At 38.8% G+C, this 19940-nt stretch overlaps 1 protein-coding gene across 1 annotated transcript; it reads left to right on the top strand.

Moving 5' to 3' along the window:
• Positions 1-1301: 1301 nt before the first annotated feature.
• Positions 1302-14332, top strand: LOC104112388 (uncharacterized). Its single transcript, XM_070190869.1, has 7 exons — positions 1302-1357; positions 9064-9603; positions 9651-10413; positions 10790-11436; positions 11478-12591; positions 12923-13673; positions 14274-14332. Exons 1-7 carry the CDS (start codon positions 1302-1304, stop codon positions 14330-14332), a joined length of 3930 nt encoding a protein of 1309 aa, XP_070046970.1.
• The last annotated feature ends 5608 nt before the right edge of the window (positions 14333-19940 follow it).

The following is a 19940-nucleotide window of genomic DNA, read 5'->3' on the forward strand; positions in this document are numbered from 1 at the left end:
TACCACGTTCAATAAGAAAACTATTAAGCATCAAGGCATACAATAATTATAATTTATTTATGAAACAAACAATGACAAGTGACAATTAATTATGAAAATCAAGGAGAAAATATGCAGTTTAATATTTAATATGCTAAAGGTCAAGTAGCAATTAAGACACATAAATCAAATAAGCATGTAACAATAATTGCAGGAATTCAAGAATTAATATATGACAAGAAATATGAGAGAAACAATTACTATAATAATTAATTCGTGTCTTAAACAATTTAAGATATTTTAAATAATTAAGCAACCAATTAATTTGACAAAGTATAGGTACTCGTCACCTTGCTTATACATCGTTACACATGAAACTCACGTAGTAAATAATTCAAGGGTTTTATTCCCTCAAGTCAAGATTAACCACGATACTTACCTCGCTTTGCAACCAAATTTCAAGAATCCAATAAACCTTTACCTCGCGAATTCCTGTCCGAAATTCCCAAATCTAGTCATAAACAATTCAATATATTCAATACAAATCGTAGGAATTAATTCCATATGAATTTACAAATTTTCCGGATAAAAATCTAAAATTTATTTTAAAAATTAACAGTGGAGCCCACATCTCGAATCCCGAAAGAACTCACGAAATCCGAACACCCGTTCCGATACGAGTTTAACCATACAAAAATTATCGAATTCCGACATCGGATTAGCTTTCAAATCTTCATTTTACAATTTTGGAAGATTTTATTAAAAAAATCTGATTTGTCTTCCATAAATTCACGGATTCATGATATAAATGAGTATGGAATCATGAAATATAATCAATATAGGATAAGGAATACTTACTCCATTATTTTCCCGTAAAATTGCCCAAAAATCGTCTTACCCGAGCTCAAAATTGAAAATGGTGGAAAATGGGTCGAAATCCCATTTTCAGAACTTAAGTTCTGTTTGCCCAGATTTTTACTCATCGCGATCGCGGAACTTCATTCGCGATCGCGTAGAACAACTTTTGCCCAGGTCCATTTTACTCTTCACGATCGCAGATAATTCTTTGCGATCGCGAATCATGTTTTGGTTGCCCGGAATTTTAACTCTACGCGATCGCATAAATGGCCATGCGATCGCAGAGAACATTTTCTCAACCTTACACGATCGCGTACTGACTTGTGCGATCGCGTAGCACAATTTTGGTGCTTCATCTTCTGCCTCATTCCCTCTTCGCGAACGCGAGGCTTCGATCCCGAACGCGAAGCTTTGCACTTCGACCCTTCGCGAACGCGTGCCCTCGGTCACGAACGCAAAATACAATGCACCAGATGATAGCAGAAGCTAAAAACCAGATTTTTTTCTCAAAGTTCAAATGGTCTGTAGGCTATCCGAAACTCACCCGAGCCCTCGGGGCTCCAAACCAAACATGCACACAAGTCCAAAAATCTCATACGAACTCACTCGCGCGATCAAAATACCAATTTAACACCTAGAATTACGAATCAGACACCAAATCAAATGAAATTTTTAAGAAAGGTTTAAAACTTCTATTTTCACAACCGAATGTTCGAATCATGTCAAATCAACTCTGTTTCTCACCAAATTCAACATACAAGTCATAAATGACATAACGGACCTATAAAAAATTTCAGAACTCGAATCCGACCCCGATATCAATAAAAGTAAATTTGTAATCAAACTTTGAAATCTTTAAGCCTTTAGGCTTCTAGTTTTCGCCAGCTGGCGATAATTCAAGCTAGGAACCTCCAAATTAAATTTCAGGCATACGCCCAAGTCCCAAATTATGATACGGATCTACCGGAACTATCAAAATACTGATCCGAGTCCGTTTGCTCAGAATATTGACCAAAGTCAACTCAATTGAGTTTTAAGGCTCTATTTCACATTTTAATCAATTTTTCATATAAAACTTTCTAAAACATTATACAGACTGTGCACATAAGCCGAAGAATGATAAATAGTGCTTTTCGAGGTCTTAGATCACAGAAATAATTATTAATTTAAAGATGACCTTTTGGGTCATTACATTCTCCACCTCTAAAACAAACGTTCGTCCTCGAACGGAGTTAGAAAAAGTATCTGAGCTGGTAAAAAGGTGTGGATATTTACTCTGCATGTCCGACTCGGACTCCCAAGTAGATACTTCTACCGACTGACCTCTCCATTACACTCGAACTGAAGGGTAACTCTTAGACCTCAACTGTCTGACATGCCTGGCAAGAATAGTTGTTGACTCCTCTTCATACGTCAAATCTTTGTCCAATTGGACTGAGCTGAAATCTAACACATGGGATGGATCACCGTGATATTTTCGGAGCATAGACACATGGAACACCAGATGAACCGTTGATAAACTAGGTGGTAATGCAAGCCTGTAGGCTACTTCACCCACCCTTTCAAGAATTTCGAAGGGTCCTATATACCTAGGGCTCAACTTGCCCTTCTTCTCAAACCTCATTACACCTTTCATAGGTGAAACTCGGAGCAATACTCTTTCTCCAACCATGAATGCAATATCACGAACCTTACGATCGGCATAACTCTTTTGCCTAGACTGAGTTGTGGGAAGTCGATCCTGAATAATTTTGACCTTATCCAAGGCATCCTGTACCAATTCGTACCCAATAACCGAGCCTTTCCCGGTTCAAACCAGCCAACTGGCAAACGGCATTGCCTTCCATATAATGCTTCATATGGAGCCATCTGAATGCTCGACTGGTAGCTATTATTATTGGCAAACTCCGCAAGTGGCAAGAACTGATCCCAAGAACCTCCAAAGTCTATAACACAAGCGCGTAGCATATCTTCCAACATCTGAATAGTGCGCTCTGACTGTCCATCTGTCTATAGATGAAATGTTGTACTCAACTCAACCCGCGTGCCTAACTCATGCTGTACAGCCCTCTAGAAGTATGAGGTAAACTGCGTACCTCGGTTTGAGATAATAGACACTGGCACACCGTGAAGGTGGACAATCTCACGAATGTAAATTTCAGCTAATTGCTCTGAAGAAAAAGTAACTGCCACTAGAATGAAATGTGCTGACTTGGTCAACCTGTCCACAATGACCCAAAATGCGTCAAATTTTCTCTGAGTCTGTGGGAGCCCAACAACAAAATCCATAGTGATACGCTCCCACTTTCACTCAAAAATTTCTAACTTCTGAAGCAAACCACCAGGTCTCTAATGCTCATACTTAAATTGCTGACAATTCAGATACTGAGCTACATATGCAACTATATCCTTCTTCATTCTCCTCCACCAATAATGTTGCCGCAAATCTTGATACATTTTGGCGGCGCCTGGATGAATAGAATACCTGGAACTGTGGGCCTCTTCTAGAATTAATTCACGAATCCCATCCACATTAGGCACACAAATATGACCCTGCATTCGCAGAACTCCATCTTCCCTCACAAAAACCTGTTTGGCATTATCATGCCGCACCGTGTCCTTGAGGAAAAGTAAATGAGGATCATCATATTGCCGCTCTCTGATGCACTCATATAAAGAAGACCGAGCAATTGTGTAAGCTAGAACCCGACTGGGTTCTAAAATATCTAACCTCACAAACTGATTAGCCAAAGTCTGAACATCTGCAGCTAATGGTCTCTCACCCACCGGAATATATGCAAGACTGCCCATACTCACAACCTTTCTACTCAAAGCATCGGCCACCACATTAGCCTTTCCGGGGTGATACACAATGGTGATATCATAGTCTTTCAACAACTCTAACCATCTTCTCTGCCTCAAATTGAGATCTTTTTATTTGAACAGATACTGAAGGCTACGATGATCAGTAAATACCTCATACGAGACATCGTAGAGGATAATTCTTCTCGTGAACAATGGCTACCAATTCTAAGTCATGAATAGGATAATTCTTCTCGTGAACTTTTAACTATCGCGATGCATATGCAATCACCTTGCCATCTTGCATCAATACTGCATCAAGCCCAACGCGAGATGCATCACAATATACCGTATAAGATCCTGAACCTGTGGGTAATACCAACACTGGCGCTGTAGTCAAAGCAGTCTTGAGCTTCTGAAAGCTCAACTCACACTCGTCTGACCATCTGAATGGGACACCTTTCTGGGTCAGTCTGGTCAATGGGCTTGCTATAGATGAAAACCCTTCCACGAACCGACGATAATAACCTGCTAAACCCAGGAAACTCTGGATGTCTGTAACTGAAGTAGGTCTAGGACAATTCTGAACAGCCTCAATCTTCTTAGAATCTACCTTTATGCCTTCTGCCGATACAACATGCCCCAAAAAGGCAACTGAGTTTAACCAAAACTCGCATTTTGAAAATTTAGCATATAACTGATTATTCTTCAAAGTTTGAAGCACACTCCGAAGATGCCGCTCATGCTCCTCTCGACTGCTGGAGTAAATCAAGATATCATCAATGAATACAACCACAAAAGAATCCAAATAGGGTTTGAACACCCGATTCATCAAATACATAAATGATGCTGGGGCATTTGTCAACCCAAATGACATTCCTAGGAATTCATAATATGCATACCGAGTTCGAAAAGTTGTCTTAGGGACATCAGATACCCTAATCTTCAACTGATGGTAACCAGACCTCAAGTCGATCTTTGAAAACACCTTGGCACCCTGAAGCTGATCGAATAAGTCATCAATTCTTGGCAGTAGATACTTGTTCTTGATAGTAGCCTTGTTCAACTGCAGATAATCTATACATATTCGCATTGAACCATCTTTCTTCTTTACACATAATACTGGTGCACCCCAGGGCGAGACACTAGGTCTAATGAATACCTTATCAAGCAAGTCTTGTAACTGCTCCTTCAATTCTTTCAACTCTGGTGGGGCCATACAATATGGTGGGATAGAAATGGGCTGACTGCCCGGAGCTAAATCAATACAAAAATCAATATCTCTGTCGGGTGGCATCCCCAGCAAATCTACAGGGAATACTTCTGGAAATTCACGTACAACTGGTACTGAGTCCATAGAAGGAACATCCGCATTGGGATCACGAATATAAGCCAAATAGTCTAGACACCCCTTCTCAACCATGCGCCGAGCTTTCATATAATAAATAATCTTGCTGGTAGAATGACCAGGAGTTCCTTTCCACTCTAACCGAGGTAACCCCGGCATGGCTAGGGTCACCGTCTTGACATGACAATCCAATATAGCATGATAAGGTGACATGCAATCCATACCCAATGATGACATCAAAATCTACCATATCAAGAAGTAAAAGATCCACACTAGTCTCAAGACTACCAATAGTAACTATACACGAACGATAGACATGATCTACTACAACAGAGTCTCCCACCGGTGTAGATACACACACAGAAGCACTCAAAGAACTATGAAGCACAACCAAATATGAAGTAAAATAGGAGGACATATAGGAATAAGTAGATCCTGGATCAAATAGAACTGAAGCATCTCTATGGCAAGCTGGAATAATACCTGTGATCATGGCATCGGATAACTCGGCATCAAGCCTAGCTAGAAAAGCATAAAATCGGGGTTGGTCCCCACCACTCTGAACTGCGTCTTTGGGATGGCTTCTAACTGGCTGGCCTCCACCTCTAATGGCCTGACCTCCACCTCTAATGGCCTGACCTCCACCTCTAGCTGCCTGACCCCTACCTCTAGCTGGCTGAGCAGGCGGTGAAGCAACCGGTGTTGGTATGATGGCACCAAAATCCTGCTAAGATCTGTTACTCGACAACCTAGGGCAATACCTCCTGATGTGGCCAATGTTCCCACACTCATAACACCCATCCTGATGTCGTGGCTGCTGAAGCGGAAGTTGACCCGAATGGGCCGGATAACCACTGTAGTGACTCTGGAGTGGTGGTGCACTGATAGGAGATGAAGGTACACTAAATGTTGGCTGCCCAGAGTAAGGCATAATAGGACCGTGACTCCTTGAAGCACCGGGAGATGCCTGAAGTGCTGAATAAAATGGTCTGGGAGGATGACCTCTACCAAAATGACCCCTGCCTCCAGACGAGGCACCACTTAAACCACCGAACTGACAAGGACTCTTATCAGACCTCTACCCTCTCTCCTGTACAAGAACCATCTCGATGCTCCTCGCGACATTAGCAGCTGCCTGAAAGGAAATCTCACTCCCGATCTCCTTGGCCATATGAAGCCTAATAGGGTAAGTAGGTCCCTCAATAAACCTCCTCACTCTCTCTCCCTCGGTAGGAAGTAAAAGGAGAGCATGACGGGCTAGATCCACAAAACGGGACTCATACTGAGTAACAATCATACTTCCCTGCTGTAGACGCTCAAATTACCTATGATAATCCTCTCTCAATGTGATAGGGAGGAACTTCTCTACAAATAGCCGTGAGAACTGCTCCCAGGTCAATGCAGGCGATCCAACTGGTTTGGTAAATGTATAATCTCTCCACCATCTCTTGGCAGAACCCGTCATCTGAAATACAGCAAAATCGACCCCATTGGTCTCAACTATACCCATGTTCCACATCACCTCATGGCAACGGTCAAGATAGTCCTGGGGGTCCTCAGAAGGTGTACCACTGAAGTGAACTGGAAAGAGCTTAGTAAACTTATCCAGTCTCAATAAGGACTCAAAAGACATGGCGGGCCTATCACCAGTCTGTGCCGTAACAACTGGCTGAACTACCCCAACTGGCGGGGCTGCGGGAGCCTGATTCTGGGGAGCCATCTGCTCCGGAGCGGGAGTAGTGGGAGTTTGTGCTCCTCCCCCAATCTATGAGACAACTGGTACCACTGGAAATGTATCATTCTGGGCCACGCCCTCCATAAGACTTACCAAACGGACTAGAGCGTCCTGAAGCACTAGAGTAGCTATGAATCCTTCCGGGACCTGAATTGGTCCAACTGGTACAGTCTAAACTGGAACGTCCTCCCAAAGATCCACCTGAGGTTCTACAACAGGTGCGGCTGCTCGAGCTTTAGACTGAGCTCTACCTCTACCTCGGCCTCTAGCACGACCTCGGCCTCGACCTATTCCCCTGGCCATAGTTGCCACCGGGGGCTCTGGTCCCTGTCCGTCGATAGATGTATTACATTTTCTTGCCATCTCTGAGAGAATAAGAATAGAATGGTTCAATTATCGATGATAGAATAAAACCGCACGGCATGATAAGAAATAAGTGATATTGTTCCTAAACTTCAGAGCCTCTGAGAGATAAGTACAGACGTCTCCGTACCGATCCTTAAGACTCTACTAAGCTTGCTCGTGACTCGTGAGACCTATGTAACCTAATGCTCTAATACCAACTGTCACGATCCAAATTCCCACCTTCGGGATCGTGATGGCGCCTAACATTTCACTTGCCAGGCAAGCCAACGTTAGAAGAATATTAGCCATTTTAAAATAATTTTAAATTAATTAATAACAAAGAAACAAATACGGAAGTAAAGTCTGAAATGTAGTGAATAATCCATAATAATAGCGATGGCTAAATACCATCCCAGAACTGGAGTCACAAGTGCACGAGCTTCTAGAATGATACAAATAAGGGCCTGAATAAAATAAAGTTGTCTGAAAGCAAACACACAACTAAAGTAAAGTAGACGGGGACTTTAGAACTGCGGACGCTGCGCAGTTATACCTCAAGTCTCCTCTGGGTAGCTGAAATCCGTGCAAGTCTATGGTACGCCGCTGGGACCAACTCCGAAATCTGCACAAGAAGTGCAAAGTGTAGTATCAGTACAATCGATCCCATGTACTGGTAAGTGCCGAGCCTAACCTCGACGATGTAGTGACGAGGTTAAGGCAGGTCGCTTACATTAACTTGTACGCAATAATAATAATAATAATAATAATAATAATAATAATAATAATAATAATAATAATAATAATAATAATAATAATAAGTAATTATATGTTGCAATAATAACAATAATAATAACAATAATAATAACAACAATAATAACAATAATAACAATAACAATAATAACAACAACAACATCAATAATAACAATAAGAATAATAACAACAACAACAATAACAATAAGAACAACAATAATAACAACAACAACAACAACAATAATAACAATAACAACAACAATAATAACAACAACAATAACAATAACAACAACAATAATAATAAGCAATAGTAGTAATAATAATAATAATAATAATAATAATAATAATAATAATAATAATAATAATAATAATAATAATAATAATAATAATAATAATAATAATAATCATAATGATAATAATAACAATAATAATAACAACAATAATAACAACAACAAAAACAACAATAACAATAACAATAACAACAACAATAACAAGAACAACAACAATAATAACAACAACAATAACAACAATAACAAGAAGAATAATAATAACAATAACAATAATAATAACAACAACAATAATAACAACAACAATAAGAAGAACAATAATAACAACAATAATAACAATAATAACAACAATAACAAGAACAATAATAACAACAATAATAATAACAACAATAATAACAATAATAACAACAATAATAATAACAATAATAACAATAATAACAACAATAATAGTAATAATAATAATAATAATAATAATAATAATAGTAATAATTGTAATAGTAATAATAATAATAATAATAGTAGTAGTAGTAGTAGTAGTAGTAGTAATAGTAATAATAATAGTAATAGTAATAATAGTAATAATAATACTAATAACAATAACAATAACAATAATAATAAAAATAACAACAATAACAACAACAACAACAACAATAACAATAAGAACAACAACAATAATAACAATAACAACAACAATAATAACAACAACAATAACAATAACAACAACAATAATAATAAGCAATAGTAATAATAATAATAATAATAATAATAATAATAATAATAATAATAGTAATAGTAATAATAACAGTAATAGTAATAATAACAATAACAACAACAATAACAATAACAAGAACAAGAACAAGAACAACAAGAACAACAACAAGAACAACAACAACAACAATAATAACTATAATTAATAATAACAATAACAATAATAACAATAATAATAATAATACTAGCAGCAGTAGTAGGAGTAGCAGTGGTAGCAGTAGTAGTAGTAGTGATAGTAGTAGTAGTAATAATAGTAGTGATAGTAGTAGTAGTGGTGGTAGTAGTAGTGGTGATAGTAATAGTGATAGTAGTGGTAGTAGTGGTAGTAGTAGTACTCGTAGTAGTGATAGTAGTAGTGATAGTGGTAGTGGTAGTGATAGTAGTAATAGTGGTAGTAGTGATAGTAGTAGTGGTGGTAGTAGTACTGATAGTAGTAGTGATAGTAGTGGTGGTGATAGTGGTAGTAGTAGTGGTGGTGGTGGTAGTGGTAGTGGTAGTGGTGGTGATGGTAGTAGTAGTAGTAGTAGTAGTGGCGGTAGTAGTAGTGATAGCGGTAGTGGTAGTGGTAGTGGTAGTGATAGTGATAGTGGTAGTGGTAGTAGTGGTAGTAGTGGTAATAGTGATAGTGGTAGTAGTGGTAGTGTAGCAGCAGTAGCAGCGGCGGCGGCGGTAATAATAGTAGCAGCAGCAGTAGCAGTAGTAGCAGCAGCAACAGTAACAGTAGTAGCAGGGTTAGCAGTAGTAGTAGTGGTAGCAGTAGTAATAGTAGTGGTAGCAGTAGTAGTGGTAGTGATAGCAGTAGCAGTAGTAGTAGCAGTAGTAGTGATGGTAGTAGTGGTCGTAGTAGTGGTAGTAGTAGTGGTAGTAATAGTGATAGTAGTGGTAGTTGTAGTGGTAGTAGTGATAGTTGTAGTGGTAGTAATAGTAGTCGTAGTAGCAGCAGCAACAGCAGCGGCAGCGGCAGCGGCGGCCGCATCAGCAGCATCAGCAGCGACAGCAGCGGCAGTAGCAACGGCGGCGGCAGCGGCGGCGACAGTAGTAGTGATAGTAGTAGCGGTAGTAGTAGTAGTATTGGTAGTAGTGATAGTAGTAGTAGTGATAGTAGTAGTGGTAGTGATAGTGATAGTAGTAATGGTAGTAGTAGTACTGGTAGTAGTGATAGTAGTAGTAGTAGTAGTAATAGTGGTAGGAGTAGTGATAGTTGTAGTAGTAATGATAGTGATAGTAGTGATGGTAGTAGTAGTAGTGATATGAGTAGTGGTAGTGGTAGTGGTAGTGATAGTGGTAGTGGTAGTGATAGTAGTGGTGATAGTAGTAGTAGTAGTGATAGTAGTGATAGTAGTGGTAGTAGTGGTAGTGATAGTGGTAGTGGTAGTAGTAGTGTTGCAGCGGCAGCGGCGGCGACAGCAGCGGCAGTGGCAGCAGCAGCGGCATCAGCGGTAGCAACAGCGGCAGTAGTAGCAGTAGTGGTAGTGGTAGTGGCGGCGGCGGTAGCGGCAGCAGCAGCAGCAGCAACGGCAGTAGCAGTGGTAGTAGTGATGGTAGTAGTAGTAGTAATAGTAGTAGTAGTAATAATAATAGTAGTAGTAGTAGTAGTGATAGTGGTAGTGATAGTAGTGGTAGTAGTAGTGTTAGTAGTAGTACTGGTAGTAGTGGTAGTAGTAGTGGTAGTGATAGTAGTAGTAGTAGTAGTAGTAGTAGTAGTAGTAGTAGTGATAGTGGTAATGATAGTGATAATAGTAGTGGTAGTGATAGTAATAGTAGTAATAGTAGTGGTAGTAGTAGTAGTGGTAGTGATAGTGATAGTAGTAGTAGTAGTAGTAATGATAGTAGTAGTAGTAGTAGTGGTAGTAATAGTAGTGATAGTAGTGGTAGTTGTAGTAGTAGTGATAGTGATAGTAGTTATGGTAATGGTAGTGTAGCAGCAGTAACAGCAGCATCGGCGGCGGCAACAGCAGCAGCAGTAGTAGTGGTTGCAATAGTGGTAGCAGTAGTAGTAGTAGATGGAGTAGTAGCAGTTGCAGTGGTAGTGGTAGCAATAGTAGTGGTAGTGATAGCTACAGTAGTAGTAGTAGTAGTGATAGTGATGGTAGTAGTAGTAATAGTAGTAGTAGTGATAGTGATGGTAGTAGTAGTAATAGTAGTAGTAGTAGTAGTAGTAGTAGTAGTAATAGTGGTAGTAGTGATAGTAATGGTAGTGATAGTGATAGTGGTAGTAGTGATAGTAGTGGTAGTAATGGTAGTGGTAGTGATAGTCGTAGTCGTAGTGATAGTGGTAGTCGTAGTGGTAGTGGTAGCAGTAGCAGTAGTAGTAGTAGTAGTAGTAGTAGTAGTAGTAGTAGTAGTAGTAGTAGTAGTAGTAGTAGTAGTAGCAGCAGTAGCAGTAGCAGTAGCATTAGCAGTAGTGATAGTAATAGTAGTAGTAGCAGTAGTAATGATATTATAGTGGTAGTGGTAGTAGTCGTAGCAGTGGTAGTGGTAGTGATAGTAGTAATAGTAGTAGTGGTAGTGGTAATGGTAGTGATAATAGTAGTGGTAGTGATAGTGATAGTTATAGTAATAGTGCTAGTAGTGGTAGTAGTGGTAGTAGGGGTAGTGATAGTAGTAGTAGTAGTGATAGTAGCAGTAGTAGTGGTAGCAGTAGTAGTAATAGTAGTAGTAGTAGTAGCAGCAGTAGTAGTAATAGAAGTAGTAGTAGTAGCAGTAGTAGTAGTAGCAGCAGCAGCAGCAGTAGTAGCAGTAGTAGTAGTAGCAGTAATAGTAGCAGTAGTAACAGTAGTAGTAAATGTAGTAGTAGCAATAGTAGCAGCAGTAGTAGTAGTAGCAGCAGCAGCAGTAGCAGTAGCAATAGCAGTAGAAGTAGTAGTAGCAGTAGCAGCAGTAGTAGCAGTAGCAACAGCAGTAGTAATAGCAGTAGTAGTAGCAGCAGTAGTAGCAATAGTAGCAGCAGCAGTAGCAATAGCAGTAGCAGCAGTTGTAGTAGCAGCAGCAGTAGTAGTAGCAGTAGCAGCAGTAATAGCAGGAGGAGCAGTAGTAACAGTAGTAATAGTAGTAGCAGTAGTAGTAGCAACAGTAGCAACAGTAGTAGTAATAGTAGTAGTAGTAGTATTAATAGTAGTAGTAATAGTGATAGTAGTAGTAGTAGTGGTAGTAATAGTAGTGATAGTGATAGTAGTGATAGTGGTAATAGTAATAGTAGTAGTGATAGTAGTAGTAGTAGTACTAGTAGTAGTGGTAGCGGTAATAATGGTGGTAGCAATAATAATGATGATAGCAGTAGTAGTGGTAACAGTAGTAGTAGTAGTAGCAGTAGTAGTAGTACTAGTAGTGGTAGTGATAGTGTTAGTGATAGTAGTAGTAGTAGTGATAGTAGTAGTAGCAGTAGTACTAGTAGTAGTGGTAGTGATAGTGATAGTGGTAGCAGTTATAATGATGGTAGCAGTAACAATAGTGGTAGCAGCAGTAGTAGTAGTAGTAGTAGTAGTTGCAGTAGTAGTAGCATTAGTAGCAGTAGCAACAGTAGAGTAGTAGTAGTAGTAGTAGTAACAGTAGTAGTAGTAGTAGTAGTAGTAATAGCAGTAGTAGTAGTAGTAATAGCAGTAGTAGTAGTAGCAGTAGCAGTAACAGTAGTAGTAGCAGTAGTAGTAGTAATAACAGTAGTAGTAGCAATAGCAGTAGTAGCAGTAGCAGCAGCAGTAGTAGTAGTAGCAGCAGTAATAGTAATAGTAGTAGTCGTAGTAGTAGTAGCAGCAGCAGTAGTAGTAGCAGTAGCAGTAGCAGTAGCAGTAGCAATAGTAGTAGCAGTAGCAGTAGCAGTAGTACCAGCAGGAGTAGCAGTAGCAGCAGCAACAACAACAACAACAACAACAGCAGTAGTAGTAGTAGCAGCAGCAGCAGCAGTAGCAGCAGTGGTGGCAGTAGTGGTAGCAGCAGTGGTGGCAACAGTGGTAGTAGTAGTGGTAGTAGTCATAGTGGTAGTAGTGGTCGTAGTGATAGTAGTGATAGTAGTGGTAGTAGTAGTAGTAGTAGTGGTGGTGATAGTGATAGTAGTGGTGGTTAGTAGTGGTGGTAGCAGCAGCAACAACAGCAGTAGTAGGAGTTGCAGTAGTGGTAGTCGAAGTTGGTGGTGGTGGTGGTGGTGCAGTAGCGGTGGCAGCAGTAGTAGCAGTATTACTACTACTATTACTAGTGGTAGTGGTAGTGATAGTGATAGCAGTAGTAGTAGTAGCAGCACTACTACTAGCAGTAGTGGTAGTGATAGTGGTAGTGGTAGTGATAGTGATAGTGGTAATTATAGTAGTAGCTACTAGTAGTAACAGTAGCAGTAGCAGTAGCAGTAGTAGTAGCAACAGTAGTAGTGGTAGTAGTAGTAGTAGTAGCTACAGTAGTAGTAGTAGCAGCAATAGTCGTAGCAGCACTACTACTACCACTACTACTACTACTACTACTATTACTAGTAGCAGTAGTAGCAGCACTACTACTAGCAGTAGTGATAGTGATAGTGGTAGTGATAGTGATAGTAGTAGTGGTAGTTGTAGAAGTAGTAGCAGCAGCAGTAGTAGTAGTAGTAGTAGCAGTAGTAGCAGTAGCAGTAGCAGCAGTAGTAGTAGCAGCAATAGTAGTAGCAGCAATAGCAGTAGTAGTAGTAGCAGCAGTAGGAGCAGCAATAGCAGCAGCAGTAGCAGCAATAGCCGCAGCAGCAGCAGCAGCTGCAGCTGCAGCAGCAGTAGCAGCAGTAGCAGTAGCAGTAGCAGTAGCAGTAGCAGTAGCAGTAGCAGTAACAGTAGCAGTAGCAGTAGCAGTAGCAGTAGCAGCAGTAGTAGTAGTAGTAGTAGTAGCAGTAGCAGTAGCAGTAGCAGTAGCAGTAGCAGTAGCAGTAGTAGCAGTAGTAGTAGTAGTAGTAGTAGTAGCAGTAGTAGTAGTAGTAGCAGTAGTAGTAGTAGTAGTAGCAGCAGTAGCAATAGTAGTAGGAGTCACAATCCCTCAAATTGTTTCCATTGCGGCGTGCAACCCGTTCCCCCAATATAAACTTTAAATAAGTCTGTTGCGGCGTACAACCCGATCCCCCAATATAGACTTTAAATAAGTTTGTTGCGGCGTACGACCCGGTTCCCCATATAAACTTTAAATAAATCTGTTGCGGCGTGCAACCCGATCCCCCATATATATACACACCTATTAAATGTAATAGAAATACTCTAATAAATACCACGTTCAATAAGAAACTATTAAGCATCAAGGCATACAATAATTATAATTTATTTATGAAACAAACAATGACAAGTAGTGACAATTAATTATGAAAATCAGGGAGAAAATAGGCAGTTTAATATTTAATATGCTAAAGGTCAAGTAGCAATTAAGACACATAAATCAAATAAGCATGTAACAATAATTGCAGGAATTCAAGAATTAATATATGACAAGAAATATGAGAAAAACAATTACTATAACAATTAATTCGTGTCTTAAATAATTTAAGATGTTTTAAATAATTAAGCAACCAATTAATTTGACAAAGTATAGGCACTCGTCACCTTGCCTATACATCGTTACACATGAAACTCACGTAGTAAATAATTCAAGGGTTTTATTCCCTCAAGTCAAGGTTAATCACGATACTTACATCGCTTTGCAACCAAATTTTAAGAATTCAATAAACCTATGCCTCGCGAATTCGTGTCCGAAATCCTCAAATCTAGTCGTAAACAATTCAATATACTCAATACAAATCGTAGGAATTAATTCCATATGAATTTACAAATTTTTCAGATAAAAATCTAAAATTTATTTTAAAAATTAATAGTGTGGTCCACATCTCGAATCCCGGAAGAACTCACAAAATCTGAACACCTGTTCCGATACGAGTTTAACCATACAAAAATTATCGAATTCCGACATTGGATTGGTTTTCAAATCTTCATTTTATATTTTTGAAAGATTTTATAAAAAATCTTATTTTTCTTCCATAAATTTACGGATTCATGATATAAATGAGTATGGAATCATGAAATATAATCAATATAGGACAAGGAATACTTACCCCAATAGTTTTTCAATAAAATTGCCCAAAAATCGTCTTACCCGAGCTCAAAATCGAAAATGGTGGAAAATGGGTTGAAATCCCATTTTCAGAACTTAAGTTCTGTTTGCCTAGATTTTTACTGCTCGTGATCGCATAGAACAACTTTTGTGCAGGTCCATTTTACTCTTCACGATCGCGGATAATTCTTTGCGATCGCGAATCATGTTTTGGTTGCCCGAAATTTTAACTCTACGCGATCGCGTAAATGGCCATGCGATCGCAGAGAATATTTTCTCAACCTTACGCGATCGCGTACTGACTTGTGCGATCACGTAGCACAATTTTGGTGCTTTAGCTTGTGCAATCGCGAATTCAAGATTAATATATGACAAGAAATATGAGAGAAACAATTACTATAACAATTAATTCGTGTCTTAAACAATTTAAGATGTTTTAAATAATTAAGCAACCAATTAATTTGACAAAGTATAGGCACTCGTCACCTTGCCTATACATCGTTACACATAAAACTCACGTAGTATATAATTCAAGGGTTTTATTCCATCAAGTCAAGGTTAACCATGATACTTACCTCGCTTTGCAACAAAATTTCAAGAATCCAATAAATCTTTGCGTCGCGAATTCATGTCCGAAATCTTCAAATCTAGTCATAAACAATTCAATATACTCAATACAAATCGTAGGAATTAATTCCATATGAATTTACAAATTTTTCGGATAAAAATCTAAAATTTATTTTAAAAATCAATAGTGTGGCCCACATCTCGAATCCCGGAAGAACTCGCGAAATCCGAACACCCGTTTCGATACGAGTTCAACCATACAAAAATTATCGAATTTCGACATCGGATTGGCTTTCAAATCTTCATTTTACATTTTTGGAAGATTTTATAAAAAATCTGATTTTCTTCCATAAATTCACGGATTCATGATATAAATGAGTATGGAATCATGAAATATAATCAATATAGGATAAGGAATACTTACCCCAATATTTTTTCAATAAAATTGCCCAAAAATTGTCTTACCCGAGCTCAAAATCGAAAATAGTGGAAAATGGGTCGAAATCCCATTTTCAGAACTTAAGTTCTGTTTGCCTAGAATTTTACTCATCGCGATCGCGGAACTTCATTCGCGATCGCGTAGAACAACTTGTGCCTAGGTCCATTTTACTCTTCACGATCGCAGATAATTCTTTGCGATCGCGAATCATGTTTTGGTTGCCCGGAATTTTAACTCTACGTGATCGCGTAAATGGCCATGCGATCGCAGAGAACATTTTCTCAACCTTACGCGATCGCGTACTGACTTGTGCGATCGCGTAACACAATTTTGGTGCTTCAGTTTCTGCTCATTCCCTCTTCGCGAACGCGAGGCTTTGATCGCAAACACGAAGCTTTGCACTTCGACCCTTCGCGAACGCGTGCCCTCGGTCGCGAACGCGTACTCTCGGTCGCGAACGCGAAGCACAATGCACCAGATGATAGCAGAAGCTAAAAACCAGATTTTTTTCTCAAAGTTCAAATGGTTCGTAGGTTATCCGAAACTCACCCGAGCCCTCGGGGCTCCAAACCAAACATGCACACAAGTCCAAAAATCCCATACGAACTCGCTCGCGCGATCAAGACACCAATTTAACACCTAGAATTACAAATCGGATACCAAATCAAATAAATTTTTTAAGAAAACTTTAAAACTTCTATTTCCACAACCGAACATCCGAATCACGTCAAATCAACTCCGTTTCTCACCGAATTCGACAGACAAGTCATAAATGACATAATAGACCTACGAAAATTTTCAAAACTCGAATTCGACCCCGATATCAATAAAAGTCAATTTATAGTCAAACTTTGAAATCTTTAAGCCTTTAGGCCTATAGTTTTCGCCAACTGGCGATAATTCAAGATAGGGACCTCCAAATTAAATTTCGGGCATACACCCAAGTTTCAAATCATGATACAGACCTACTAAAACTGTCAAAATACCGTTCCGAGTCGGTTTGCTCGGAATGTTGACCAAAGTAAACTTAGTTGAGTTTTAAGGCTCTATTTCACATTTTAATTAATTTTTCATATAAAACTTTCCGAAAGATTATACGGACTGTGCACCCAAGTTGAAGAATGATAAATAGTGATTTTCGAATTCTTAGATCACATAAATAGTTATTAAATTTAAAGATGACCTTTTGGGTTCTCACACAAGAACATGCTTTCAATATTATATTATAAAGAGTTGACTCTGCTATAACGGGATTATTCTTTGTAGATGCCTCCGGCGGAATCGAAATAATATTATCATGTCATGCATTACTTACAAATTTCATATCAGAGGCATGACATTGTTAGCAATAATAGCAACTGGTGTACCAACACCGATTTTATTGTGAGGTCACCCACTTTAGATTTGATATACTTCTTCAAACAACTTAAATAACCATCACAAATATATCAAAGGAGAGCAATGTTGCTAAATTTATAAGGAAAGCAAAATTGATAATATGGGATGAAGCACTTATGGCTAAGTGTCTGTCACGACCCAAAATCCAACTAGTCGTGATGGCACATAACCCATCCCGTTAGGTAAGCCAATTACCAACTAACCAATTTCAATGATAATTATTAAAGCAATTTAAGTGAATAAAGATCCTGATCTTACACAATCCCCAAGAACTGGTAGTACAAATCATGAGCTTCTAAGAATATAGTATACAAAGCGTAAATAAAATAAATATATAGTATGTTTGAATAATACATAAACAGAGCTTTTATAAATCTAAGGCTACCCTGAACAAGAGACAGCTACAACAGGAACGCAGGTACATCTTCAAATCCCGCAACCATCGAGCACATCAACAACAACAACCAATATCTGCACGCAATGTGCAGAAGTGTAGTATCAGTACAACTGACCCCATGTACTGAGTAAGTAACAAACCTAGCCGTAGGTTGAAAGTAGTGACGAGCTTCCACCAAGGTCGGGTCCAAAACCAATAGTCCACAACAATCCATAACAACATAAAACAAATAATACCAGAAGTAACTCAGGGATAAAATACTCATCCAAATAATGATTTCAAAAATAGTAGTTCTTTCTTTCAAATACATCAGTAAAAACCCAAATTGTTTGCCGAAGTTGCCAATAATATGAATAGTTTGAAAATAATAAATTTCTCCAAAAAATTTTTTAATAATAAATAATATGTTTCATTTTTCCTTCCGGATAACCCGTGTAAAACAAATCCATCACTATGCCCATCTGTCAAAATGTGTGAGAAATCATGAATGATGTGATGTTGTACAGCATGAGAAAAAAAATATACATCTCTATGCATGTATGTCATGTGTGCATGCCAATGCGATACAACTCAGTGATAAAATCATAAACAGCCCCTCGGGCAGAACATCACTCATATACAGCAATATGACCTGATATGTAATAAAATGAATATGACTGAGTATGAATTTTTAATTTAAAACAAATAATTCACAGCAATATGACCTCTTGAGGTCCCAATAATACTGTCACATAGCCTCAACATGATTTTTAATATGCTTTTCAGCTCAATATCTACAACTCATAAAACTACATGGAAAATGCCAAGATTATTTAACTACATATTTCACAGAAACAATTATGTCACAATTTCTATAGTGCACGCGCACACGCCCGTCACCTCCCAACAATTCACAAAATACATATATTCAGGGTCCATACCCTCAACTCCAAGATTAGAAGAGTTACTTACCTCGAACATGCCAAATCCAATGTCGAGCAAGCTAAGCAACGCTCCAGAAATTCCATTCTGCGCGTATCAACTTCCAAACGGCTCGAATCTAGTCACAATAATTTGACTTAGTCCACACAATTTATAAGAATTAATTCTATATCAAAACGCTAATATTTTTCATAAAATACGAAATTACGCCCCAAAAATCACCCATGGGGCCCACGTCTCGAAATTCGACGAAATACACAAAATACAACAACCCATCCAATTACAAGTTCAACCATACTAATTTCACTCAAATCCGACTCCAAATCGGTATTCAAACTTGAAAATTTTGTTTTGTGACATTATAGAAATTTTCTTCTATTTCTCTTGAAGATTCAATAATCTTACACCAAAAATAAAGATTAATTCATGAAATATAATCACAAGGGAGTTAAGAACACTTACCCCAAGTTGCGTGAAAAATTTTCTCTCCAAAATCACCCAACCCGAGATCTAAAATCCGAAAATGAGTGAAAATGTTGAATCCTCGAATTTAAGGTTCTGCCCCAGCGATTTTCACATCTGCGGACAAGATTTACGCACCTGCGCATTCGCTTGTGCGAGCAAAACGTCGCATTTGCGGACTCCACTCGCTTGCCCAGTTTCCGCTTCTGCGTGCATCCGTTTGCATCTGTGCTCCTTCTCGCGCAGGTGCGATTGCGCACCTGCGAAGTATCTTCCACACATGCGCACCTCGCTTCAGCGCACCCCTGCTCGCACTTGCGAGCTCGCACCTGCGACTACTTTTCCGCAGGTGCGATTATACCAGAAGGCTTCAGTTCCAGCAGTCTTCCAAATTCAAAAATTAATCTGTTAACTATCTGAAACTCACCCAAGGCCCTTGGGTCCCAGTCCTAACATACCAACAAGTTCCATAACATAACACGGACCTACTCGAGGCCTCAAATCATACCTAACAACCTCAAAAATATGAACTACACACGGATTCAAACCTAATAAATTTCCAAATTTTCAAATTCTACAAACGACGCTGAAACCTATCAAATCACGTCCGATTGACCTCAAATTTTGCACACAAGTCACATTTCACACTACAGACCTATTTAAATTTCCGGAATAGGATTTCGACCCCGATATCAAAAAGTTAAACCCCCGGTCAAACTTTCCAAAAATTCAACTTTCGGTAATTCAAGCCAAATTCTACTACGGACCTCCAAATAATTTTCCGGACACGTTCCTAAGTCCAAAATCACCATACGGAGCTATTGGAGTCATCAAAATTCGAA

This window comes from Nicotiana tomentosiformis, chromosome 12 (assembly GCF_000390325.3).
Source record: "Nicotiana tomentosiformis chromosome 12, ASM39032v3, whole genome shotgun sequence".
Taxonomy (NCBI): Eukaryota; Viridiplantae; Streptophyta; class Magnoliopsida; order Solanales; family Solanaceae; genus Nicotiana; species Nicotiana tomentosiformis.

What these genes read in the sequence shown, in the direction of transcription:
- LOC104112388 (XM_070190869.1), top strand. Translation starts at nt 1,302, where the DNA reads ATGCACCAGATGATAGCAGAAGCTAAAAACCAGATTTTTTTCTCAAAG. An exon ending in ACAGTAACAGTAGTAGCAGG is followed by an intron (nt 9,604 to 9,650) that starts GTTAGCAGTAGT and finishes TAGTGGTAGCAG; the next exon opens with TAGTAGTGGTAGTGATAGCA. An exon ending in TAGCAGTGGTAGTAGTGATG is followed by an intron (nt 10,414 to 10,789) that starts GTAGTAGTAGTA and finishes TGGTAATGGTAG; the next exon opens with TGTAGCAGCAGTAACAGCAG.